At 40.0% G+C, this 27865-nt stretch overlaps 5 protein-coding genes across 7 annotated transcripts in view; 3 read left to right on the forward strand and 2 right to left on the reverse strand.

Annotated features, from left to right (window-relative positions):
* The window catches only part of LOC145455377 ((E3-independent) E2 ubiquitin-conjugating enzyme UBE2O-like), a 133656-nt gene that overhangs the window by 27260 nt on the left and 78531 nt on the right, over positions 1-27865 (reverse strand). The gene's annotated exons all lie outside the window — the stretch shown is intronic.
* LOC145455385 (ATP-dependent (S)-NAD(P)H-hydrate dehydratase-like) lies at positions 1148-7512 on the reverse strand. 2 transcript variants are annotated; one of them, XM_080333359.1, is made up of 9 exons: positions 7062-7512; positions 6090-6239; positions 5970-6015; positions 5766-5854; positions 5221-5380; positions 2072-2176; positions 1848-1965; positions 1674-1791; positions 1148-1609 (listed from the first exon to the last, which is right to left on the reverse strand). In XM_080333359.1, the coding sequence occupies exons 2-9, from the start codon at positions 6224-6226 to the stop codon at positions 1447-1449; spliced, it is 936 nt and encodes a 311-aa protein (XP_080189485.1). In that variant the 5' UTR covers positions 6227-6239; positions 7062-7512; the 3' UTR covers positions 1148-1446. The 2 variants fall into 2 exon arrangements, with proteins under 2 accessions (XP_080189485.1, XP_080189484.1); XM_080333358.1 differs by having other exon boundaries at positions 6439-7511.
* On the forward strand, positions 11497-14317 carry LOC145455268 (negative elongation factor D-like). Its single transcript, XM_080333213.1, has one exon. It carries the CDS (start codon positions 11675-11677, stop codon positions 13361-13363), a length of 1689 nt encoding a protein of 562 aa, XP_080189339.1. The 5' UTR covers positions 11497-11674; the 3' UTR covers positions 13364-14317.
* Positions 14918-17736, forward strand: LOC145455269 (poly [ADP-ribose] polymerase 2-like). The gene is made up of 2 exons (XM_080333214.1): positions 14918-15923; positions 15986-17736. Exon 2 carries the CDS (start codon positions 16020-16022, stop codon positions 17685-17687), a length of 1668 nt encoding a protein of 555 aa, XP_080189340.1. The 5' UTR covers positions 14918-15923; positions 15986-16019; the 3' UTR covers positions 17688-17736.
* On the forward strand, positions 18642-21408 carry LOC145455266 (poly [ADP-ribose] polymerase 2-like). Its single transcript, XM_080333212.1, has one exon. The coding sequence runs from the start codon at positions 19109-19111 to the stop codon at positions 21032-21034; it is 1926 nt and encodes a 641-aa protein (XP_080189338.1). The 5' UTR covers positions 18642-19108; the 3' UTR covers positions 21035-21408.

A 27865-nucleotide genomic window follows, 5' to 3' on the forward strand; every position in this document is an offset into this window, starting at 1 on the left:
TAAGTGTCTTGTCTTGTCTTGCAATGCAATTATATATTTTTTTAACGCAGTGGTACGGCCGTACGGGTAAGTTAATCTCATCATTGGCTGCCACTATCGTATCGGTGTGTGGTCGCAAGCGGATGAGGATAATCGTACTACTCTTTCACTATCCCTAAGATTAATCTGAAGCACAATGCGGTATACTCATTAGGAGCAATATTTATTCCTGCCAATGCAAAAAACAGCTTGAGGCCGGTGCCGCCGGACAACAAACTGCGGGGAATTCCCTTACAATAATTTATGCATGACCTGGCAAATGATTCGGCAAAATACGATGGCGCAACATGAAGTAATCGACCACACTTTCGTCCATTCGTTTATTACGATGATTTATGTTTATATCATTCGTTGAAAAATATTTCTTTTAGTTCAAAATACAATTGTCGATTGCTGCTCAAGAATGCCGACGCCAATGCTCAATGACAATGATCTGTTCTCCACGATTTTTCACCTACTAAATTTCAAACATCCGAGATCCTGCTGACTTCGTTATCGCTCGGGTTATAAGGTATATATCAATCAAGCTTCAGTCCTGGGTTTTTCATATATGAGTTGAAATGAGTCAGAGGACTTGACGAAATTGGTAATCCGCCGTCGCTGGCAAGACGGGTTACAGTTCCCGTTCCCATTCTATAGTACCACATTTTGAAGTGTCTGTCAAAGGTTTATCGCGGCTGATCCAACACTGTGTCGCTGTTATCGCGGACAATTAAAAAAAATTAACGAAATCGTCTCGATGACATGAGTCCTCGGTGTAAAAAGGTTGGGAAAACTGATATTCTATGTCATCGGATTGACATATCACAAGCAGTGCCAACCGATGGCAACACTGCGCAAAGAACTGTGTGGATGTGTTACCGGCGATCTATAGCTATTGACCGCACTGGCCTAGTCAGATAGCCACTATGAGACTGCGGTGCCAAGTCTACTACAGCGGTACTCCTTTGAGAAACGGAACGCGCACTGGCCAGTGACCAACCATAGCAATTTACAACGTACGTTGTAAATTGCTATGGACCAACTGACCATGTCTGCATCACCAGGATTATTACTGCCCTCGACCATCGCTTCTTATCATGTGGAAATAGGCTCAGAAGCACGCAGATAAATTGAAATAATGATGTTCTGATTACGTGTTCCTACCACAACAGTTGTATCCTAGTCCGATTCTCGTCAGATAGAAATGAAACTAACACATTTGCGAAACGTATTAGGCCTGTTCACTGTGTTCTGTCCAAGCTGATGTGGTCCGCTTTCTGGAATTCCCGTAACTTTCGATGTCATTGACCTTGTTTAACACTGAATTCACACAATATCTTGAGCGAAATAGAAACAGTGCGATTGATATCTCGATCACATAGACATGTCCTCTCAAAAATTCACTTGGCATTTGCCCTTATCTTCTTAATGTTCAAATTCCTTTTCGAACACCGAATGAATTTCGCCGATCAGATCACTAGTAGTCGTTGATCGACCCATCTTTGAAAATGATGCTTCGGCGCAAAGTTTGGATAGGTGGCATGCTGCATATGCGCTTAAAACTCCTGGATTAACGTCATTGATAAGTCTGAAATACATTGTTGTGTTAAATGAAAATTTAAATCGATTAAGTCGCAATAAGAAGTTCTTACGTTGGTAAGCTTGATCTATGATTCAGTGCCCAATGGAAGAAAACAGCAGCGGCACCAGATAGCAAATCTCCCTGCCCGCCACATCGACGAGGACTTCCATTGGTCTTTACTTGAAGAACTATTACAAATTCATATATCACTCCAGTGTGAAAGGCATTTAAAAAGTGATTGTACCTATATTGCTATCCGTTATAATATCATATTTCTGTTTTTTTGCGACAACTACTCCATCGAGAGCGTTACTCATTGAGGCTGCTATATCGTGATCTGTCTGGTTAACAGCAGATAGCCCCTGTAACAGAAACAAAACTATATTATTCAAAAAGGCTGCTAAAGATGCCTGAACTGAACAATGTAAAGAAAATGCAGAAGCAGTAATATTATAAGAATATACTCACCAATGCCTGTGATAATCGCTGAAATTCGATTGCATTCGGTGTGATGATAGTGTTTATATATCCCTTGATTAATGGAGTATTTTGCGTCACCATGAACAGACCATCCTGAAACAAGGTTCAATGACATTAGTAGTACTTATAGATTATCCTCATTTAAATTCCATGAAAATGAATCGGTGCTAAAACAAAACACATATCTAGTTAGCACTTACAGTTATTTTTTGTGTCCTAATATTCAATGAATCAATGATTTTATTGAAATTTTCATCAAATCAAAACATCACAAGATTGCAATATAATGAAAAGGTATTATTTTTTTTATTATGCATACAACCTTATATTTATCACATTCTATTCATATCTACTGGTCACAGTATCATTACACATAGCAGTCTATAATATATGTTGGAAAAGTAATATATTTGTGTAAATAATTTTTGTGCATTGGTTCAATAGTCCTATCCTAATAATTTCCTTTCTGTGTCACATAAAGGAAATAGGTCCCGAGGTATTGTAAATGAATATTGAATACCTCCCATCTTTTCATATTATCACAATCTTGTGGCGTTCTGAATTGACCAAACTATATACACATTCAGGGTATAAACGAAAGAATGAATATCATGGAAGTAGACGTCTCAATATGCTCATAGCCAGATGTGGTCAAAGTAGTCAAGAAAGCTACTCAAGTAGAAGTAGAAGTAGTGACGCTAAAATCTACTCAAGTACAAGTAGTCCTTTTGAAAGCATCCTAAAACTACTTCAAGTAGACGTAGAAGTAGCGAGGCTAAAATGAACTCAAGTAAGTAGTTGTAAGAAGCTGTTATAACTACAACAGCTGGAAACAGCCCTGTGAACGGTGCCGAGAGGTGGATTCGTGCTGCTACATACCAAGATGTACAAAGTTTTCACACAAAATAACTGGACCACATCACGGGATGCAAAAGATAGTGTTGCTATGGAACGGTGGTTCCTAACTTTTGTTTACCCCAGACCCTATTTCAGGTTATTATTATTATTTATTCACAGTAAAACTGGTAAATTCACACATATCCAGGGAGAAACCTGCTCCCAAAGGAAAATGACGAGAATGAAGTAAATTTTTAAAATTTCGGTAATACAGGCAAATTGTTATTTCTACGGAATACATGAAGAGGTCAGATTACAGAATTGCGGTAGAAGAAGAATTGGCACGGGTTGCAGAGCAGAGGTAGAGATGATTAAATAAATTTAAAAAGATATCATGCTGTGATTCATGTGCAAGTGTAATTTTAGTCCAGTGGTGCAGTGGTGCCTTCCGAAGAATATGCACTCATTGCACAGTGCCCAATAAAGAGATATTTTATTATTATTCTTAAAAGCTTTCAGTGGAACTTATCACCTGCTAAGGTCATGTATGCCACGGACGCAAACAAACTCAGGAAAATTCATGAAAACGGCACTCATATGAATCTACTACTGGCCATGGGTCAAAAATCTTCTATCGGCAAACATTTACTAGAAAATCATACATGTGCTGCTAACTATCACGAGGACATGTTCTCTGTATTGGCTAAGGGTCGCAATTTATTTCATTTGTCTGTTCCTGAGTCCACCATCATCACTATGAGTAAACCTAGTCTATGCCAACAGAAAGAATTTGTGTATCATTTGAAAATCGCGCATTAACTTGTTTTGCTTCGCTCTCTCCATGCAAACGCTTCGGTTCTCTCGTTTTCCTAACTTTGTATATTTTCTGTGTGACGTCATAATTTGTGATATATATTGTTGTTGAACATAGTTATTCGAATTCTCGCAATGGTGCTGACGATATCCCCTGACGAGGGTCAGCCGAAAAGCTTCGGGAATAAATATGAGTATTTTATTCAAATGTGTTATGGATAGAACAAGTTCAGCAACAGCAGGCGATAGAGCGAGGTTAGATAACACATCAAACAGAGTTAAATGAAAGTTGAGCCTAGTACACTCATCGCCCAGAAATCTGTGATGACCCTATTTCAGATAATTCCATAGAATGTTGACCCCCCCACAACCGTATCATAAGGCGATTATTGTAACGAAAATATAGTAGATTGTAAATATGCCATTTACATTTATTTCACTTCGTGGCGAAACAGAAGGCAACAGTGCACTTCCACGTGCATGTGTTCCGCACAAAAGAACTCAGATTAATTGTAAGACCTCTCTGTTACAATGACAGCTTGCATAAATAGAAATACAACTATAATTATTAAAAAGAGGGAATATAGGCCTATTACATGTATTTTGTCCAGAAAATTTCAACGGTGGTTAACGCTAAACCATCTAACGCCTAAAAGTCAAGTACCGATTTTTCCATATTTGAACAGTGAACACACCTTGTGCGGCTGGAATGCTACATTACGATAAGATAGTTAGAGGCCAGATTACGATACACTAGTTCCAAACATTTTTTCTGAGCCATATTGACCCCACCAAATTGTATTAGCCGATACTACCGTCAAAACATATCTTGTAACTCCATATCTATATCGCTTGAAGCACGACGAAAATTCGCGCCATTTCCTAAATTATGTGGTACCGTAGTTAAATTATTTTTGGTACTCAGAGAAAACAGTCTCCTAATTTCACCGTCTCAGTCTCTCTCTCTCTTACTCGATACTTCTACTTGACAAACTCTAAATAGCAAAAAGTAAGTAGGTAAATCACAAAATATGACGGAGTAGAACTGGCGTAAAATTATATCTACTGCTTATAACTACTTGGGTACATGGAAAAAGTAGAAGTACTTCATTACTGATCACCTCTGCTCATAGCATACATTGTAGAAGACGAGAAAACAATAACAAACTATGAAGTATACGGACATACGGTACTATAGTAGCAGCACAATTTGTAAATAAACAATTACACGCACGGAACAACACGCACTAATGAGAAATTTGTGGGTTATAGAGGAAATCTTTTTGTCTGCATAAAATAGGTTTGCTCAACTGTTTAAATCCCTTTAGTGTGCCGATAACTCTTGAAAAGAGGCACCCGAAAAGTCTTCGAGTTTAATAAATATACTGCTACGATGGATGTTGTATTGAAAGCTATATTCAAGTTCTGTACCACGAACCAGCGATCAGTATATTGTAAGTCGTTGATTTTAGAATGTAGATTCTTACTGCGTCAATAACCAATGGCTTCTCACTCGCTTTCAAGTCTTCAATGATGCCTTCCACTGTATTCATAATAGCAGGATCCCTACCCAAACCCGGTCCGATAACAACAGCATGAAGGCGGGGTATCCATTGTTGCATCTCTTTCCTGGCATTTGCCTTATCTCTGTATAGAAAAACATGGTTACTGACAACATATAAAAATCTGACACATACAAAATGATTGGAACAGAACAATAAACTCACAAACATTTCAAATGATAGTTGTTAGGGGACAAGTAAAAGATTACGATTTGAGTTTGAAGAGGTTGCTTATCTTCAATTCACTTCGGCCATATTCAATTCCAGTTATAAAACCCAGGAATAGCCAGTCTTAATCGAAGTAAAAATACTGAAGTAGAAGTCTTTAGCATACAGACGAGAAATATGTAGTCATAGTCAAGATATAATATTAATGCTCAGTCATGCTGTTAGCCACTATTATCTTTATTTAAAAAAATACAATAAAATATTTTACATCCGATGATAGTTGTTGATTAAACAGAACTCACAAGATTGGATGTACAATCAACTCCGGACTATATGACTTGATCACTGGAGCAGCTGACGTAGAACAAAAAACATGAGACAAATCTGCACCCTGTGAAATTATATGTCATGATTACATCAAAATAATTACTGTGACTGTGGGTGTTGACCAATGCAAATACCCAACAGAACACCATTCATTATGGAATAGTGCCAATAGTACTCACCAGTTTCAATGCTGATATCGCAGCAAAATATGGTGCACCAGTGTATCTGTTATGCAGATATACAGATGTATGTAAGTGAACAACTGAGTCATGATATGGGTTTATCGATATAATACATACTCTTCACTACCTCCAATGACTCCGATACGTCCTGATTGACCTTTATGCTGGTTGTAAGTGAGAGGCGGAACGATATTCCTGATTTTCTGCAGAATGTCAGTGTCAGAAGGCGCCACTGAACATATTTCCCGATTCATTTTGGATAGGAATCTGTAAATTATATGTAGAAATACTACTTCCACCACAGATAATACTATATATTACTATATATTATACAGTTTCATATAGTTTTTATATATCCTCTGAGTATATGAATAGATATTATTAAATGAATGTATTATAAATTTGAAAGACAATATTTCAAAAAGTCAGCTAGTTTTTAGAACTCTGAAATAGATAGGTTACTTACTTGAAATTGATTTTGTTACATTTAGAATATCTACTGCACAGAATTGGCAACATTTGCATCAAATGCTGATATAAAACTAATCTGGCCACCAAACTTGTCATACATTTGGCTATGGTCTCTCTATCATATGAGTTTCTGTAAAAATATTCAGGACTCCTCTAGAACGGAGAATATTATGAAGTTTGTAGAAGCGGAAACGGAAGCAGTCACAATGTATCTCCAGTAGTAGATACAAAGTAGGGTAGTATGAAAATGTAGCAGTTTTATATTACTGACCGCATCTGGGTAAATAAACTATAGCCCCAAACCGAGATAAGCAATACATTAAACAATACACTCTCCATGATACTCTTTAAATCCTTAATCCAATCGAAGTTACATTATGGCATCCTCTGTTGGGGGGCTGCCAGTAAAACTGCACTCAAGCCACTGCAGAAACTACAGCATAAAGTACTCCGAATCATAGCTAGGGCCCCAAAGGGGCCTGGCTGCCCATCCAATAAGTCGCTGCTGAAGAGATTCGGCGTCCTAAACATAGAAGATATGCGGAAACTAGAAATCGCCAAGTTTATGTATCAGTTTCACTGCGGTCGTTGCCCCGAATATTTCAATGACTTCTTTACCTCTGAATCAAAAGCGCACAAGTACAACACACGCGCGTCCACGTCGTCCAAATATCATATGATCGACCGGAAAGATCATCGCTCTATCAAATATGCCGGACCTGATGTGTGGAACAGCATCCCGCCGGCCATCCGACAGTCGACGAGCATGTCCACATTCAAGTCAAAATACAAGCAATTACTACTAAATAAATACAGTCCATCCTCAAGATTACCGGACCACGACTGACCTATCGATCTCGCTTCCCATGACATGCCGCCCTATTTCTTGTCGCTTTCTTTTTCTACACTATATTCTTTACTTTCATTCAGTGTGCATGCCTCCTCTTTACATCGCCTAGGCCAAGGTGGGTGTCAGATTCCATAGACTACTCCTTGTCGCTTCGACATCTTCCTGTCTTTTCATTGTATCGCATTTTTTGTGGTGTATTGAACTGATAAAAATTGCTAATAAACCAATGATGATGATGTGAGCGAAGGAAGCAATGATAGGGATTGCCTGTTTCATAATTTTATGTTGAGCTCTGCGTAACGCTTGATCAGTATGTAGCAGACCATGCAAGTTGACAAGTTGCAATTCAGAATCCTAATCGAGTCCGAATTTTCCAATTTTTAAATCTGAAAATATCTTAAACAAAGTTACGGTATAGAACAGTGGTTTTAAAACTTGTCGAAAACAACACGCAATGATCTCCTGACGTATTTTTAAATAACTCACGGTCCCTTGAAAAAATCACTTTGGATCTTATGGTATCATGACGGGAGTAGCTGATTCTTTGCGACGAGATCGGCTATGTCTAGTTGGGGCAGTGTTGGGATGACTCGAGTCATGACTTGACTCGAGTCAGACTCGAGTCACCTTTTTCGAATGACTTGACTTGACTCGAGTCACTTTGCTAAAATGACTTGACTTGACTTGACTCGGCGTATCAGAAATGTGGATTGACTCGTGACTCAGAGCAAAATTCACGAGTCAATTTCAAGTCATCAAGTAATCGGCGTCGATAGAAATCACGGTATCTGGCATATGATCGGATTGTTAGCGAAATGCTGGTGTAACCCGTGAGAGCGACCAATCATTCAATGATCGTGCGTTTTACTGAGCCGCCATTGTTCTCTCACAAATAAATTGACCGCAAACGAAGTGATCGAAACTTACTGCAACTTACGTTGTCGTAAACTAGTATAGTAAAGTAATTTAATAGCAAAGTGTATAGTTCTGTTTTCTGTTCTTACCTTAACCAAACATATTGCTTGATTGAAATTGAATTCGAATATAGTTTATGTAGTCCTCAACCACTGGCGCAGGCTCGAACTCTAGGCTATCATATCAATTTGTAATTGGGCAATGTAGGCTATTCCATGTTATCAATTCTTTTCTGTATTCTCTATTTTCGCTGGTAACTATAAACTGAGGCTGTGCTGTACGTATATGTGAGCGATACAGTGCCTTTTTGCATGTATATTTAACTCTATATTCGTTCATTGGCTGGTAAAATGCAATGACGTAATCATTGCTAATACTTCAAATAGGCAACTTGACTTGAATTGTGACTTGACTCGTGACTTGACTTGACTTGACTCGACTTGACTCGAGTCACCTCCAAAAATCGAGTGACTTGGCTTGACTCGAGTCACCTTCGAAAATCGATTGACTTGACTTGACTCGAGTCAAAATGTGCAATGACTCGAAACGACTCGTGACTCGAAGATAGTGACTTGATCCCAACACTGAGTTGGGGTTTGGGCAGCACAACCCTAATATTGTGAATCACATTCAACCCAACAAATCGCTGGTCTTGGACTACAAAGGGGAATCAACTCAACCTTTGTAGGACCAAGTCCGAAGGCCGCTCTTTCCAGTGGTTCTCAAATGACTGATATGACAAATGACTGAACAATGTGCATTGTGCAATGTGCATTAACGTTTTAGTCACGCAAGGCACGAATGTTTTTGAGTTTCCGAATCAATATATCCTAGGTTTCGGCCAACGTGCAGCAATAGTCATCTTGGGCAACGGTTTGGTCACCGCTGGCATTTTAGCGAAGTCGCAAGTTTGCTAAACCTTCATATGTATTGGTATGTCGATCCAAGCGAAGTGATTGGGAACACAGTTTTTATTTTATATTTATTTCTGTAAATTAATGTTGGTATATGTTGTTCGAATGTTGGTATAGTGGCTACCCACAATATAACCAAGGATTGTAGCGACACTATAAATGCTAGAATTTCATGTTGAGTAACTCTAAGACAAAATAGCCTACTGTTTTTAGAACGAAGAAATAATTAGGAGTCCCTATATATATGCGATCAAGCTACGAGTTTATAGAGAGAGAGAGAGTCTTTATTTTCATCGAACCAAAATACATAACAAACGGCAGTGATGGTGGTACAGAAAATACAGTATTCGGTATTAGATAGGAATGATCGATAAGACCGTGAAGGTCATCTAGTCTGATCACACCAGCATCAAACAGGTACACTTGACTCTGAACAGTCTGGCTGTAAAAAATGTTTAGTTAAGAAAGGAAAATAGAAAAAAAATAAACAATGGTAGCAAATGATCAATGAAGCAATGTCTGGGCGAGGTAGGGCAACAGTGTTAGTGTAACGACAAGAGGCGATCAAGTAGGGCTTTTTTGAATCTATTATAAGGCAATTCACGGATATGTGGTGGTAATGCATTCCAGATGATAGGTCCCGAGTAGTCAATAGATCTCTTAGTTAGGTTGCTATTGGGTGGGGGTAAGTAGATGTTTCCTTTAGACGAGGATCTCGTGTAATGGGAATGGACATGTTTAGCAGGTATGAAAAAGTCATCAAACACAGGAGGCAGACTATTGGAAAAATATTTGTGAACAACTTTTGATACTTCGAAGCGATATAGTTCATCAACTCGCAAAATTCGATGCTTACGGTAGTAAGGCGATAAATTGGTACGTAAAGGTACAGATGAGATCAGCCGTATCGCACGGTTTTGCAGGGTTCGAATTCTGCACAAAAATGTTGTGCATGCATTTCCCCATACTACGATTCCATCATAGTGTCCTATATGGTGTCGACACAAGCAAATCGCACGGTTCAATGAAATTGTATCACGTCACAGTTTCCATTTGGCTACAGGCAATTTGACGGTGATTTTTGACCGACTTGCCGAGCATCAAATTTGATAAAACGGGTATCAATCGAAAGCTGCCGCCGTACTGATTACGAAAATATAAATTTTATTCCGCTCGTCGCCCTGGAACCCCCACAATCAGCCTCTAATTTTTCATTGTTATGGAGATTGGCATTGGGACGCAACAATGCTGTCTAGCGAAACGAGACAGGTGCTCGAGAAAAAGGGAGCCAGACAGTATTGTTGCGTCTGTCGTTTGGCCAGACAGCATTGTTGCGTCTCAATGCCAATCTCCATAACAATGAAAAATTAGAGGCTGATTGTGGGGGTTCCAGGGCCGCGAGCGAAATAAAATTGATATTTTCGTAATCAGTACGGCGGCAGCTTTCGATTGATACCCGTTTTATCAAATTGGATGCTCGGCAAGTCGGTCAAAAATCACCGTCAAATTGCCTGTAGCCAAATGGAAACTGTGACGTGATACAATTTCATTGAACCGTGCGATTTGCTTGTGTCGACACCATATAGGACACTATGATTCCATATTGCAGATGAGAGTGGAAAAGAGAGAAGTATATGGTTCGTAGTATAGTTTGAAAATAAGTTGATTGAAAATTTTTATACTCACACAAACATTTTATTCTAGATCGTGCAAATTTTGTGGAAGTTGTGTAAATTTTTATTGAATTTTGTACGTCGATGGCTAACAAAATTTCGTATTATGTATCTTGATGAAGGAATCTAACACTGTATGCAAGACTACGTGGGTTTGGGTTTTCTTACATGAAGAAGCGTATGATGAAAAATTGTGATGTAGACAACATATTGTCAGAAGGAATAATCATATTGTCCTATATGGTGTCGTCACAGGCAAATCTCACGCCTCAGTGAAATTGTATCACGTCACAATTTCCATTTGGCTACAGGCAATTTGACGGTCGTTTTTGACCGGCTTGCCGACCATTAAATTTGGCAAAACAGGTATCAATCGAAAGCTGACTCTGCACTAATTACGAAAATATAAATTTTATTCCGCTCGTGGCCCTGGAACTCCCACAATCAGCCTCGAATTTTTCATTGTTATGGCGATTGGCATAGGGACGTAACAATGCTGTTCGGCGAAACGAGAGAGTGGCTCAAGAGAAGAAGAGCCAGACAGCATTGTTCAGCATTGTTGCGTCCCAATGCCAATCTCCATAACAATGAAAAATTCAAGGCTGATTGTGGGAGCTCCAGGGCCACGAGCGCAATAAAATTTATATGGTTTGTTAAAAAAAAATGATGATGATGATTCCCGATATTGCTGACATTACCAATTTATTCGCACCCTCTGCAAGCAACCGAAGAAGAAGCGCCGAACTTACGAACGAACGAACCATTTTCATATTCAAAGCATTTGGATTTTGATCGGAATTTAGATTTTTGTGTCTTAGATTTTCTGAAGAACTTCACTATACATTTACAAGGCAACCGTGCTATTAGTATAGTACTAACATGGAGGACACTACACAGTCGGAGGAAGATGCAGAAGCAATACGCAACGATTGCCTCCAGCGTTTGACAAGTACCGACTACATCATGGAGCCATCCATATTCCAGACTCTGAGAAGTTACTTTCAAACTGGCGGCATTCCGGAAAAAGTCGTTGAAGTCCTGTCGGAAAATTACACCGCTGTAGCCCAGACTGTGAATCTTCTAGCAGAATGGCTTATCATTTGCGGATACGCACCGACCGAAGTACAAGATATGGTAGAAGATCATCTAAAAGATTTGCTCCTGAAACATTTCGACCCAAAACGCGCGGACACTATATTTACACAGGAGGGAGAGACACCTTCATGGCTGGAGAGGATGATAGCACACAAAAAATGGAGACAGCTGTTTTACAAACTGGCTGAGGATTACTCGGAATGTCTCATGTTAAATTTCACCGTGAAACTGATATCGGACGCTGGATACCAGGGTGAAATCACAAATGTATCCACCGCTTGCACACAGTTGGAAGTCTTTTCTAGAGTATTACGCACATGCCTCGGCTCGATTTTAGATGCAAGCGGAGAGGTTACGATGAAAAAAAGCATACCTGACTTCGCCAAAATGGTGTGTCATTCCGAGCACACATACTTGTATGTTCAAACTGTGATTGCGGTCCTTAGTAAAGAACGTAACGGCGGCTCCGTTGCTCGTAGAATCAGCCAAGAAGTTGCAAAGTACGCGAAAAACCGGGGGCACGATATCACTCACATTACATTAGCTTTGAGTAATGCCGCATCACATCCACGCGCTTGTCAATGCATTATGTCTCTTTTATCAAAAGGTCAACTCAATCCTGGTGATATAACTGTCTTGCACCGGCTATATTCTAGTTCAGACCCTCCCCCTGTTGAATTACTGCGATTCTCATTGTTTCTTGAATTGATGGTCGAAAGCTTATTTACCACAACCGCCACACGCATCAACCCCGATCACAAACACAAGTACATATTCTTACTCGGGTACGCTGCGAGTGTTGTGGAAATCCGAAATAAAAATCACGCCCCCAAAATCAACAGGGATGAATTGAAACAGACGTTGCAGGCTATCGAAAAAGTCCATGATCTAATAGGCAGTGAAGGTCAAATTCAGCTTCTCTCTGAACTCACTGCGTTGTACCAATGTATTAGATTTCCGGTCGTTGCTATGGGAGTTTTGAAATGGGTTGATCAAACTGTTTCTGACTCTAGCTACTTTGAAAAGCAAATGGACCACACACCCATCCATCTTACTCTGCTGGATGAAATTGTTACTTGCCATCCTCTGTTGCATTCGCAAGTACTAAAATTATTGGTCGGCCTGTTTGAAAACAATTTTCCCGATCTGGATACTTTGCTACAACTCGAACTGAAAAAAACAGTGTTAGATAGAATGGTTCATCTCATGAGTCGCGGGTGCGTTTTACCCGTGATTTCTTACATCCGAGAAAGGATTGATCACCAAGACACCGATATGTCTTTGATTCGACATTTCGTCACTGAGCTTCTCGATATAATTTGCCCCCCTTATACGTCTGATTTTGTGCACATGATTTTGCCGATAATTGAAAATGATAATATCACTGGGACGTTACGGAATGTTGAAGGTAATGACCCTGTGTCGGATTTCATTGTACATTGCAAGACCAACTTTATTAGGTCTGAAGCATGAACAATGAGTGACTTGATTTGGGATAATCAATAGAAAGGCTCATTTACGTAAAGCCATTTGCATCATGCATCGCTTATTTTCAACCAGGGTCGACTTCAGAACGATGCGTGTAGGCTATGCCGGTTGCACCATTTCCTTGATTTTACATTATAACAATCTTTGACAGTTTTTTATACTCATGTTTGAGTTCAATATCTCGGAGCCGCCTGCCCAGTGCTGATTTATTTAATTGGTCCATGCAGGGTCCCAGTCTGTGAAAAATTGTTCAAACTTGAACATTCCACTCAAATAAATGCCTTGTTGCCACACAGTTTTGGTTTTGGAATATTTTCTGCTTGTTCCTCCTAAGCGCAGCTCAATTGTCCGTTCTGTACTGGCCTCAATGAGGCATTTGGGGAACTGGTGGCTATATATCATGTTGTTTTATATTATCGTACAATTTGGTTGGCTTAGTTCACTAATTTAATATTATGTGCCTGTTGCTTTCAAGTAATAATGGAGTTAGCGGTAACATACGATTGCAGCCTTTACTTGCATTTTCAGAGACTACAAATTTTACCGGATGCAAAACTATAGCGCATATCTTCTAGTGCTGGTGCTCAGCAACAATTTTCATGTTTTTCAAATCTCGTTCAATGCCAGTAAGAAATTGTGCTGATTGCTTCAAACCCTTTTCCTTTGAATCACATAACGTGGCATTTTTTGCATGTGGTTAAACCAGTTACTTAGTTGTTTTACCAACAATCAATGTTTTACTGGTCTAGTCATTGCATGATTCACTACTGTATGACTCCTGAGACTAAGCGGGACCTATCTAAATGCGCTGCCTACTTCATTTAACAATAAAGGATTAAATGATGCTATGGCTCTTTTTTGTGTATAAGACTGCCCTTGGTTTATCATAGCATCAAGATTTTTTGTATCTTTTTACTCAATGTGTCAATTTTGTTTAGATTTAGCTTTACTACTTGAAGTGTATAGTAAGTAAACACACTATCATATTTGTATATTGAATGGGGATTTCCAATATTGTATATCGATACAATGAAATTGTGGAGTTTTGATTGCCAGTTGTATCTTTGTGAAATTCTGCTTCTGCAGTCTGCTCTATTGGAATTGACAAGCAATCAGCGCCAGTCGTCTTGCTCAAGTAAAGCAATTTACCTTTTTCCAATCTTGGAATGTTGTCATTGCTTCCAAGTCCACTTCTGGCATATATTAGTCGACTACACAATATGTGGTAGTTATGGTAAGCATATTATTATTGACAATCAACTGTCGTTGTCAGTGCCCAGTGGTATCTACTCGGTAATCATGACTGTATTCACTATAGGTCTGTATACACTGTAAGCTACTGTTGACTTATCTAATAAAAATGCCGCTCACTCGTAGCGGAAAATCTACCATTGATGATACTAAAACATGCATATCTGTAACAAAAAGCAAGCGAAAACTGCCGAAGGTAAATGAAGCATTCGGAAAGGCAAAAAGAACAAGAAATCTTCAACCAAGTGTTGAAAGTATTCCTGGAGATGAAATAGCTGGTGAAGATTGTGATGGGGTTAATCTTGTGAAAAAGGTTGAGACCCAATCCGCTGAGGCTAATTTGCTCCAGCCCCGGGACATATTTCCTGTTGATGAGTACTGTACTCTTGAAAACTTCCATGTATACTCGGACACAGAAGTTGAACCAATGCCCCGGCGGTTAGGAATATTTCATGCCTCGCTCTGCCACACTGATGTCCGTCGTAACAAAAAGAAGTATTACATCCTCCAATTGCTGGAGCATAACACGAGGTACGAATATGCCACGTGGTGTAGATGGGGAAGTGCTGGCACGCTGTCCGGTAACGAGTTGAAGATGCATGGGGGAAATTTAGTAGCTGCGCAGAATGCTTTTTGTTTCAAATTCTATGACAAAACAGGCAATGCTTTCCCGGCCATTAGTGGCCTTAATGCGGCACCGTTCAAAAAAGTTCATGGAAAGTATGACTTGTTGAATATGGATCACGGAGAGATGATGCAGATGCACAACACAAGTCCAAGTCAGTTTTCTTAAACTCCAGGCCAATGGGCCAAACGTGAACGTAAACAGCCCCTCCAAATTTTTTACCTGAGCTTTATGATGATACTCGAATTCACTATGTCACAGTGAGCAACCATGATGTCATGTCATTATTTGGAAATTTTTATTGTGCCTGTCATCACTGTATGACATTTAGCACACTATGCACTGATCTTTCAACATGAATCTATTCACACAATTTCATATGCAATGTTTGTATTCCGTTTTCCAAAGCACCGAAAATAGTTTGACTGTTTTTTATTCTGTCGTAACAATTATTGAGACTGCACTTGAAAATGATTACAATTAGTTCTATATGTTTCCTGTTTGCTCATAATATGCTTTACTAGTTCACCAGTATCCTATATGCTTCCACTGATTGTTAGATCAGACTGTAATCACTCGCAATTTTAAGTAGATTTTGAAGAAATGTAAGTTCTTCACTGTCACCATATCATACTTGTGATAATTCTTGAAAAATGAAATTCAATACTTGTGATTATCCTTGGAAAATGAAATTCATTGATGTTCTTGTAGGTAGGAATTTGATATCGCAGCATTAATTGATAGCTCACAAGCCAGATCCCAGCAATGCCACGCACGTCTAAAGCCAAGCCTTCGGCAAAGAAGAGAAAGGGGAAAGCAGACCCGCAGAAAGCTGTCGACGATGCACCTATTCCCACCAAAAAGGCCAAAGACGAACCCGATGACCCCACGACTTCCACGGGCGAGATTAAGAAAGTGACGTTCAGCGGCACTGTTCCCGTTGATGAAAATTGTACGCTTTCTGGATATCACGTTTATATTGATAAAGATGTCGACGGCCCTTTCGGGGTCTGCAATGCTACGCTAAATCAAACCAACATCGGGGCGAATAACAATAAATATTACATCCTTCAAGTGCTAGAGCACAACAGTGTATATGCGACTTGGTTCAGATGGGGTCGGGTCGGTAAAGTCGCCGGTACCGATTTGAAAATGCACGGAGGCAATTTGAATCAGGCGCTGGCTACTTTCCGAAAGAAATTTCGTGAAAAAACCGGTAATACGTGGATAAATTTGTATGGCTCATGTGCAGCTCCGTTTCAGAAAGTCAAAGGAAAGTACGACTTGCTCGAAATGGATTATGACGAAACAGAAGAAAAAGATGAGAAGCCGACAAAGAAGGATCCAAAGCCTGTCAAAGACGAACCCCCCTCGAAGTTGGACACTCGAGTACAGGAAGTAATCGATCTCATCTTCAACGTCGAAGAGTTTGAGGCTTGCGTGAAAGAAATGGAATTTGATGTCAAAAAAGCGCCGCTCGGAAAACTGACCACAAACCAAATCAAAAGAGGTTACGAGACTTTGAAGAAAATCGAGAAATGTATCCACGATGGAAAGTTTGGATCGGACCTCGCCGACGCTTGCAGTGAGTTTTACACGCGTGTTCCGCACGATTTCGGTATGAGAACGCCTCCGTTGATAAGGACTCCGCAGCAGCTCAAGAAGAAAATTGAATTACTGGAGGCCTTGGCCGATATACAGATTGCGATACAAATGATGGACGAGGATGACGAAGACAGAGAGGAAATGAACATCAAGGATCGTCACTATCAAGATCTCGGTTGCAAGTTGGAACCGTTTGACACGAAATCTGAAGAGTTTAAAATGGTTGAGAAATACGTGGGAAACTCTCATGGTTCTACTCACAGGCAGTATGATCTGAAAGTTGAAAATGTCTACGAAGTGACCAGAAAAGGCGATAAGGAAAGATTCAAGGAAAATATCGGTAATAGAATGCTGTTGTGGCACGGTTCACGTTTGACCAACTGGTGTGGTATCTTAGGGCAAGGATTAAGAATTGCCCCTCCCGAGGCACCGGTGTCAGGTTATATGTTCGGTAAAGGAGTGTATTTTGCTGATATGGTGTCGAAATCAGCCAATTACTGCTACGCCAACCAAAGGCAGCCATACGGGTTTTTATTACTGTGTGAGGTTGCTCTGGGAAACACTAACGATAAAACCGGCGCCGACTATTACGCGGATCAGCTTCCAAAGGGCAAATCTAGCACCAAGGGGCTGGGCCGGGAATTTCCAGACCCGAAAGGAAATAAGAAGCTCAAGTGCGGCATGGTTTGTCCGCTAGGGAAGCCTATAACGGCAAAAGATGCAACCCAGTGCGGTCTGATGTATAACGAGTTCATTGTGTACGATGTTGCGCAAATCAAGGCTAAATACTTGGTGAAACTCAAATTCAATTTCAAGTCCTATTGGTAGTGATGAATGATAGGATTTTGTAGGCTTTTCTAGTAAAGATATATATATACAATGCAGTGTTGGGATGAATCGAGTCATGACTTGACTCGAGTCACCTTTTTCGCATGACTTGACTTGACTCGGCGTATCAGAAATGTGGATTGACTCGTGACTCGGAGCAAAATCCACGAGTCAATTTCAAGTCATCAAGTAATCGGTATCGATAAAAATCACTGTTGTATCTTGTATATGTTTAGATTGTTCGCAAAACGCTTGCGTAACCCGTGAGAGCGACCAATCATTCAATGACCGTGGGTTTCACTGAGCCTCAATTGTTCTCTTAGAAATAAATTGACCGCGCACGAAGTGATCGAAGCTTACAGCTTACGTTGTCGTAACTCTAGTAGTAAAGAAATAGAATAGCAAAATGTATATTTCTGTTCCCTGTTCTTACCTTAACCAAACCTCTTGTTTTATTGAAATTGAAGTCGAATATTGTTTATATAGTCCTCAAACATTGGCGCACGCTCGAATGCTATCACATCAATTTGTAAATAGATAATGTATTGCATCTTATCAATTCGTTTCTGTATTCTCTATTTTGGCTGGTAACTATATAAACTGAGGCTATGTAATTGCGTAGTTTAACTTCTACGTATATGTGTGCGATACATCGTCTTCTTGCATGCATATTTAACTCTATATTCGTTAATCGTGTCGGAATCAATGACCACTCAAACTGTATTTCAGACAGCTAGCAAACTGCAATGACGTAATAATGCCTCATATAAACTTCAAAAGGGCAACTTGACTTGAAATGTGACTTGACTCGTGACTTGACTTGGATTGACTCGACTTGACTCGAGTCACCTCCGAAAATGAAGTGACTTGACTTGACTCGAGTCATCTTTGAAAATCGATTGACTTGACTTGACTCGAGTCAAAATGTGCAATGACTCGTGACTCGAAGGTAGTGACTTGATCCCAACACTGATACAATGTTTAATTGTGATAGAAATGTTTAATATGAATGTTTAATGATAAAATATAAATCATAGTTAGCATGGTCTAACTTGCACATAGCTTTAGTTATCTTATATGTTTTCCGATGAATTTTCATTATTATGCAGCATGATTGGTGTCGTTGATCTTTGACAAAAGTCTGTAGTTTTTTTAATATTTCAGTTCACATAACTTGATGTTGAACGAATGTTGCAAACCTCATTTGTTGATGCTGTATAATAGTGATCAATGATCATGAATGATTAGTTTTGATTCTTCAAATCTTTACATCAGATTGCGTGAAAAAATTATCTTATATGCACTATGTAGACTAGCCTATACTGAGAATTTGTTCAAATGCTGTTATTCTGCTTAACAAGGTCTCACTTTCAATTATGTGATATATTCTTAGGTTCTACATAGCTACTATTGTCGGTTAAATGCCACGCAGAGCTATTAAAGGCACGCTTTCCAATAAAAAGGGTACATCGCTACCTAGGAAAGAGAATGGAAAAGAGCATGGTGTTAATGATGTGACTGAAGCAACGGAATATGAGGCACTTGTCAATGATGATAAAGTCCATCTTCAGGCAAGAGTAGTTCTGAGGAGATGTCCGGCTAACGGCACAGTGAGATCTTCCTCCAGAAAAAGAAAATTTGAAAAGGACAAAGATAGGGATGTTGATTTCGTCAAAGTTGAATCTGGTAATAACGTGGAAGACGATATGGTAAAAATTGTCCCCAGAAAAAGAAAACCGAAAAAGGCCAATGATAGTGATGTTGACTTGGTCGACAGTGAATCGGATAAAGTGGATGACATTTGCCCACAAGAAGATGATGCTGACTTGAAAAAGGTGCAATTCAAAGGTCCTGTACCTGTTGACGAGCATTGCAACTTGACCGGGTATCACGTATACATCGATAAAACCACGTACTCCAAATTCAATGTGCATAATGCCATGCTGAACCAAACAAACATTAGTTTTAACAACAACAAATATTACCTGGTTCAGCTGCTGGAGCACGACTCCAAATATGAATATGCAACCTGGTTCAGGTGGGGCAGGGTCGGCAAAATTGCCGGCACGACTTTGAAGCATCACGGCGCCAACCTTGAAGCGGCCAAGGCCATGTTCAAGAAGAAGTTTCAAGACAAAACCGGGAATAGCTGGGATCATTTAGTCACCACGTGGGGAGGGGATTTTATAAAGTTTCCGCATAAATACGATCTACTTCAAATGGACTATGGAGAAAATGAGGAGGACAAGGATACAACGAAAAGGCCAAAAAAAGAAAAAACGGATGTTGCTTCGAAACTTGATCCGCGTGTTGAAGAAGTCGTAGACCTGATCTTTAATATCAGAGAATTCGAGGCTTGCATGAAGGAGATGAAGTATGACGTGAAGAAAGCGCCTCTCGGCAAGCTGACAAAAAAACAGATCAAAGCAGGGTACCATTCCTTGAAAAAGATAGAGAAGTTAATCGAAGGAGACTCGAAAAGATCTGCTCTATCGGAAGCGTGCAGTGAATTTTACACACGCGTACCTCATGATTTCGGAATGAAAGTGCCTCCATTGATATCGACTAACGGTGACTTGCGAATCAAAATTGAACTTTTGAAGGCATTGTCCGACATACAGATTGCCATCGAAATGATCAACGATGATCAGCTTGGAAGCGAAGTGAACATCAAGGACCGTCATTACGAATCCTTGGGATGCAAACTGGAGCCACTTGATACTAATGAGATTGAATTAAAGACCATCATGGACTTTGTTGCCAATTCTCACGGATCCACCCATACCCAATATAAATTGACTGTTGAAAATGCATACCGAATACATAAGGAGCAGTCTTCGCAATTCAAAGAGGAGATAGGTAACAAGATGTTGTTATGGCACGGATCACGCTTGACTAATTGGGCAGGAATATTGAAGGAAGGCCTGAGAATAGCTCCACCGGAAGCACCGTCAACGGGATACATGTTCGGCAAGGGAATTTACTTTACAGATATCGTTTCAAAGTCTGCCAATTACTGCTTCGCTAATCATCGACAGCCATGTGGATTCCTTCTTCTGTGTGAAGTGGCGCTTGGGAACACGAACGACAAAATACATGCTGATTATGATGCAGATAAATTACCAGAAGGAAAATCAAGTACCAAAGGTCTCGGCAAGGAGGTCCCTGATCCCAAAGGCAATATCACTCTCAGCTGTGGTACCGTTGTTCCACTTGGAAAGCCGATGAAAATGGAAAATAGGGAAGATTATTCTTTGATGTACAACGAATACATCGTTTATGATGTCAATCAAATTGTACCAAGATACTTGGTTAAAGTCAAGTTTGACTACCAGACATTGTGGTGATGAATTTTGTGGTTTGACATTTTGGCATCGGTGCTGTGCAGTTTCGTTATTATCTACACTCTCCTGATCGGACGGACATTCCGCACCTACACTGTTCTTTTCATGCTCCTCGTTTTATATTACACTGTATATATGTACTTTTAAGTTTTTCCAGTCACAATGTTGCCATTTCTGTTGTTCCAAGTTGGTTTGAAGTGATTTTCCTTGTCATATGTGAGTTTCTGTACAAGCCACCACCAAAATCATAATGTACTCTGCCTGCATGTTTTAATATGATCATCCGTTACTTGTTGCAATTGCTGCATACACACTTCCATATTTTTTGATCCTGTGCTAATCTTGGTGAGACATTGGGAATAAATTTAACAAGCATTGGTGTTTGTTGCGAAAGCCAAATTGGTGTGGGGAAATTATACACATTTTGGCGAGGTATGAAGATAGTCGCGACAGGAGCAACCTTTCGAAGACAATCCCAATACACAAAAGAACAGATATCGGTATGTTAGTTAGAGGCATCAGTTCTAACCCCAGCATTTTGAGATAACTGGGGCCGACACCATTTTTCTATCATGAAGTTGAAAAAACGAGCAATAAAATGTCCAATGTGCAAGCTGATCATTTTCCGAAACCATGATGGGACTTGATCATAGCCGACGGCCTTGTTCGATTTCATTTTGTAGATGGCTGCTTCGGCGTGATCGTTAGGTTCGAGCATAACAGACTGAGATACAGAGGTGGTCAGTAACAAGGTACTCGAGTACTTTTCCTCTACTTACTTTTCGCTATTTTCAGTTTGTCAAGCAGAAGTAGTCTATTCCTCCATTAAGAAAGATAGCCTAAAAGGAATTTCGGGGCTGATTTTCACGGAGTAGCAACATAAATTTTCATAGTTAACGAAAGTATCGCTGAATACCATTTAGATACCGGGTTGCGTGGTTCCGTTCGCACTGCTGTCGCCTATATCCATGGCCATGACCCCATAACGTTTGAAACTGAGGGTCACCATACGTCCTCTTTTAGAGGATTTGTCCTCTTTTTTTAAAAGTGTCCTCGGAGAACGCCAAAATGTCGTCTTTTCGGGAATTTGTCCTCTTTTTTGATAGTTTTCGTTGAAAGTACGTGGAAATTGGACCGAGATATAGGAAAGCAGTGGCCTAGCAACGCTCCGATGTGATTTCCGGGACTTGAGCTAGAAAAATGACCGTTTTTTAGGCAACCAACACAGAAAACCTGATAGAAATGTGTATTTCGGATTTTGAGTCGGAAAGTTGACCTTTATTTCTATTATATATATATTTTTTTATCAGCCAACCATGAAGTCCTAGAAATTTACCATTTTTCCTGGATTTCACTCCAGTTTTGTTGATCTGAAAATTTTGAAAATGTGTCCTTTTTTCACATTTCCAAAATTGAAACTAAAACCGTTTCGCAATCTAGCAATACCTATCATATTCTAATCTAGCAGCCCATACGTGTCACGTGCCCTAATGTGGAATTGACTTCGACATTTTTAGCGGTAGACCGGTTTTAGCAGACCACTGTTGAAACTTTCTAGACAAAACACAAGAAATATATTTTCCGCTTTTTAAATGTAGTAGCCTACAAGTAGGCCTATTTGTATTTCTCTTTCAATTGCGAGCATTATAGGTTGAGTTCTAATTATAGCTTCAGTTTTTTGTCTAACTTGCATGTCGAAGTATAAAAGCAAGTGTAGTAGCCTAGGCCTATAATGCTTATATTTCCGAAAATAAAGCTAGCTATATTGCATTAGCATTATTACGATCCGCCATATGTTTAATTAACGTAGCCTATACTAATCGAGCAAAGGGTTGAAGCCGTTTCCGATACAACTTCTCCGTATTGCTCTTCGACTAAACTAGGAGCCTTATAATGGGGGAGGGTGCCATGCCATATGATCGACCGAAAAGATCATCGCTCCATCAAATATGCCGGACCTGATGTGTGGAACAGTATCCCGCCGGCCATCCGACAGTCGACGAGCATGTCCACATTCAAGTCGAAATACAAGCAATTACTACTAAATAAATACAGTCCATCCTCAAGATTACCGGACCACGACTGACCTATCGATCTCGCTTCCCATGACATGCCGCCCTATTTCTTGTCGCATATTCTTTTTCTATACTATCTTCTTTACTTTCATTCAGTGTGCATGCCTCCTCTTTACATCGCCTAGGCCAAGGTGGGTGTCAGATTCCATAGACTACTCCTTGTCGCTTCGGCATCTTCCTGTCTTTTCATTGTATCGCATTTTTGTGGTGTATTGAACTGATAAAATTGCTAATAAACCAATGATGATGATGATGATAATATTTTCTAAAACGGGGTGTTCTATCTAGTGAACAAGGATTATAGTATCGCATTTCCATATCCATACTATATCATTTACATCCAATGATGCGAACGAATGCTTATTTTGTCGAAAATTGATGGAAAATTTATCCTCCTGGGATGCATCAATATGAATCAAGCTCTCGTCTCCATCATTGGTTTATTAGCAATTTTCATCAGTTCAATACACCACAAAAATGCGATACAATTGTATTGCATGCCTCCTCTTTTCATGAAAAGATAGGAAGGTGACGAAATAAAGCAACTTGGAGTAGTCTATGGAGTCAGACATCCACCTTGGGCTAGGTGATGTAAAGAGGATGAGGCATGCACACTGAGTAAAAGTAAAGGAAGATAGTACAGAAAAAAGCAAGCGACAAAAATGGGGTGGCATGTCATGGAAGGTGAGATCGACAGGTCAGGTCGTGGTCCGGTAATCTTGAGGATGGAGTAGTATTTATCAGTGTTGGGTAGGGCTGTTCAAAAATAACCTTTTTTCCTGAATCTTGCAGGTTACTTACTATTGATTAAATCGTTAAGTTGCCTTAAAAAACGACGCACACCAAATTTGAATTCATTCCAACCAATATTCGCGGATTTCGTAGAGTTTGAAAATTTTGAATTTGCCTAAAAATGCAAAAAACATTTTTTCAAATTTTCGTTCCAACCTTATGAAATTGTTGCGCTGTCTTCAAAAACGATGGGAAACAAATTTGACTCAATTCCAAGCTGCAGAAGCGGAGTTATTCAAGTTTTTTGATGATAATTCTGGGATGATCCACCAATCAAGAAACAGAGACACATTGCTATTTAGGGTAATTTTCTACTTTGCGGTCAATTTTTTGCGATCTAACAATAGAGGAACCTTTGTTACGTACAATCAGTGAATGACTGGTTATGTTCTCACAAGTGACACCGGCGTATCTCAAACAATCAGAACATACACAAGATACAGTGATTTATTCGACACCGTTGACTTGATGACTTGAAATTGACTCGTAAATTTTGCTCCGAGTCACGACACTCACGAGTCAATGCACTGCACACTTTTGAAGCTCCGAGTCAAGTCAAGTCATTTTTTCAAAGTGACTCGAGTCAAGTCAAATCATACGAAAAAGTTGAGTCATCCCAACACTGGAATTTATTTAGTAGTTATTGCTTGTATTTCGACTTGAATGTGGACAATGGACATGCTCGTCGACTTCGGATGGCCGGCGGGATACTGTTCCACACAGTCATATGGTCCGGCATATTTAACCCTTTTAAAATCGGATTCCGTATACGGAATCGGTCAACTTCATCTGGCCCTATCTTTATTTGTCTACCTCCTATAGGCTTCATTTTTGTTTGTAGGGAAAGCTAGCAATCTTCTGATTTATATGATACCTAATTCGAAGGCATAAGGCATGACAATTTTCGAGCACCGACGATCTTACATAAGGAGTTCGGCCGAAAATACGCATGCAGAAAAAGTGGTTATCACCAGAAATTTCCAGATATTTTCCGAGTGGGAAATCTAGTCAGACATTCTGCCAGAACATCAGAAGTCGACTTGTACGGTGTTTTGTGTAATTTTTCACCGTCTCTAACATCAAAACTTGTTCTTGGAAGTATTCTGAAGGGGTTTGGTAATTGTGGTCACGCTTCGGTGATTTTCTAGAACATAGGTAAGTTCGTGACCGAATATGAGTCATAAACTGGTTTACTATGCCTGCAAATGGCTGGATACGACAAGACAAAGTATACCATGTTGTTTCATGTCATTAACTGGGCGGTAGGGGTCCGATTCGGTATTGATCTTGAAGTTGACCATAGTGACCACTTACTGACCACGCCCATATGTAAATTTTTCATGTATTTTTGATTTTTCGATAACTGGCGAGCGGCATGGTTTACGGCCATGGTTGACGGCTTGTTTGAAACCAGGCAACGGTGGCTACGCACTCATGCATCATTTTTGACTCTCTGGCGCTATCCTGGGGGTCAGTCTTTAAAATGAGAGAAAGAAAGAGATTTTTTAGAGAAAAACTTTGTTTATTTAGTCTTATACAAAACCCTAGACATGTCTTGGGGTGTCGATCGAGGGCGGAAACGGTAAAGGGATATAGTCCGCCCACTTTTAAAATGAAACAGCCCAGAGTTAAGTCTTGCTGAGGTCACGGTATGAATTTGAAAAGTGATGGTCAGTTTCGCGAAAACTGACCCGATTTCAAAAGGGTTAATAGAGCGATGGTCGATCATATGATATTTTGACGACGTGGACGCGCATGTGTTGTAGGCTACTTGTGCGCTTTGATTCCGAGGTAAAGAAGTCGGGGCAATGGGACCACAGTGGAACTATAGATATACATAAACTTGGCGATTTCTAGTTTCCGCATATCTTCTATGTTTAGGACACCTTCCGCATAGCTGAATTTGCCGCTTTTGACTGTCCACGCGAATTTCACAACTGTACTTACTGGAACAATTTGCAGAACAGACTTGTAACGTTTTGTCTAACGTTTTGTCTGTCTTAAGACAGAGGTAACTCTTGGCCAGATTTTGCGACTATGTCTTTGTTGTTGCTGTTGAAAAATCTCTCATTGTATTTTGTATTTGCCTTGGAAATGAGATGCGCGATGTGATTCCTGAAGCGTCGAAATCTTTCTCGTTCATCTTCTGAACGCTTCTTGGTACCCAGTCTGTTATGCCACCGGTTTCGTTTGCGGTTTCGTTGACGGCCTTGGAGTGTGTGCCTATTCTGTCTCGCAGAAGAAAATATATAGAATAGTCAATAGACAATGATCATTGAATATAGTTAGAACTCGGCACTTGGTGAACTTGGCACTCGGAGCACTCGGCACTGTTGCCTTACCTCGCCCAGACATTGCTTCATTGATCATTTGCTACCGTCGTTTCGTTTTTCTTCTATTTCCCTTTTTAACTAACATTTTTTTTACAGTCAGACTGTTTAGAGTCAAGTGTACCTATGTTTGATGCTGGTGTGATCTGACTAGATGACCTTCGGTCTTATCGATCATTCCTATCTAATACCGAATACTGTGCAATGTGAATTCATATTTTCTGTGCCACTATTACTGCTGTGTGCTATGTATTTTGATTGATGAAAGTAAAGACTCTCTCTCTCTCTCTCTCTCTCTTGAAGAATATTGTATAAAAAATGTATTAACAATTATTACTATTATCATGAATTTATAAACTAATAACATTAATATTAGGTGATGTGTCAATATTGTACGGAGTGAGGGCACGCAGCACGGCATGATTATATCACGTGATCACAAATTGTGGATGCGCGGGAGACAACACGACCTTCACCGCTTCACCTATCGACCATGCGTTGTCTGCTCGGTGTTGCTAAATTGACGGCGTCGGTGACGGAAATGCTTTGGTAAGTTTTGAGAAGTTGGATATTTGCGTTCTATGGGAGATCGAAGTGTTTGAAGATCAAGCTGCCTTAAAATGTGACGAGTGCAGCACGTGGCAGCATATCGATTGTGACCCGCAGGCTACCGGTATGTCACAAGAAGACTACCGGTACTGGAGAATTATGAAGGAAGAATGCAGCGTGTGATTGAAATGTTCAGCATGCCAAGGTCATTCGATGGTGAGTGCTCCGGATCTACCTGCTTGTTGGGTGATAAGTTCTTGATCAGATTTTTTTTTATATAGCTCCCTCGCCATCTCCAATTATTCATGTGATGGTGTTCAATAATTGTTGGGGCGTGTGAAGGCGCATGTATCCCTCATGAACTTCAAGCAGGGCCATTTCACAACCAGGTAAGTCGAACTATCGAATGTGACTATGGAACGGAAACTCCCGTTTTCCCATTGTTAAGTCACGCTCGACTGAATCTAGCGGCTTTGGTCATTGGCAGCGCAACAATCGAACAATTTGCCTTATGTTTAATGGCATATCACACTTATAGATACTCGACTTTGATAACGAAATTACTAGACTAATCAGTCAGTGGCAATCTTGAAACTTCCTACAGTGTTAGATGATTCATTAAGATATACAATTCGGAAGCTAGTCGCTCATCTGGGTATGCAATACAATGGAAATCCACATAGACCGATAGCGGCTTTTGCGAAAAATTCGTTACACGCTAGGCTGCGCGCACCTATATACTCGACTTCGATAACGAAATTACCACCCTAATCAGTTAGTGATAATCTTGAAATTTGCTACAGTGTTAGATGACATCATCAATATATACAATTCGAAAGGTAGTCGCTCATCTGGGTATGCAATTAAAATCCACATGGATCGATACCGGCTTTTGCGAAAAATACGTTACGCGCCAGGCTGCGCGCACCGATATACTCGCGTCAAATATATTATGCGATAGCGCACTTTGCGCAAACCTATGCAATATACAAATACGTGCAACTTCAAATGGGCATTTCGGCGTCGGCCGTTATTTATCACCCTATGTAGGAGTAGGGGTTAAACCCGCTCAGAGGCCAAACGCCGAG

The sequence above is a fragment of the Botryllus schlosseri genome, chromosome 14 (assembly GCF_051294905.1).
Source record: "Botryllus schlosseri isolate E-star chromosome 14, Bs_hap1, whole genome shotgun sequence".
NCBI lineage: Eukaryota > Metazoa > Chordata > Ascidiacea > Stolidobranchia > Styelidae > Botryllus > Botryllus schlosseri.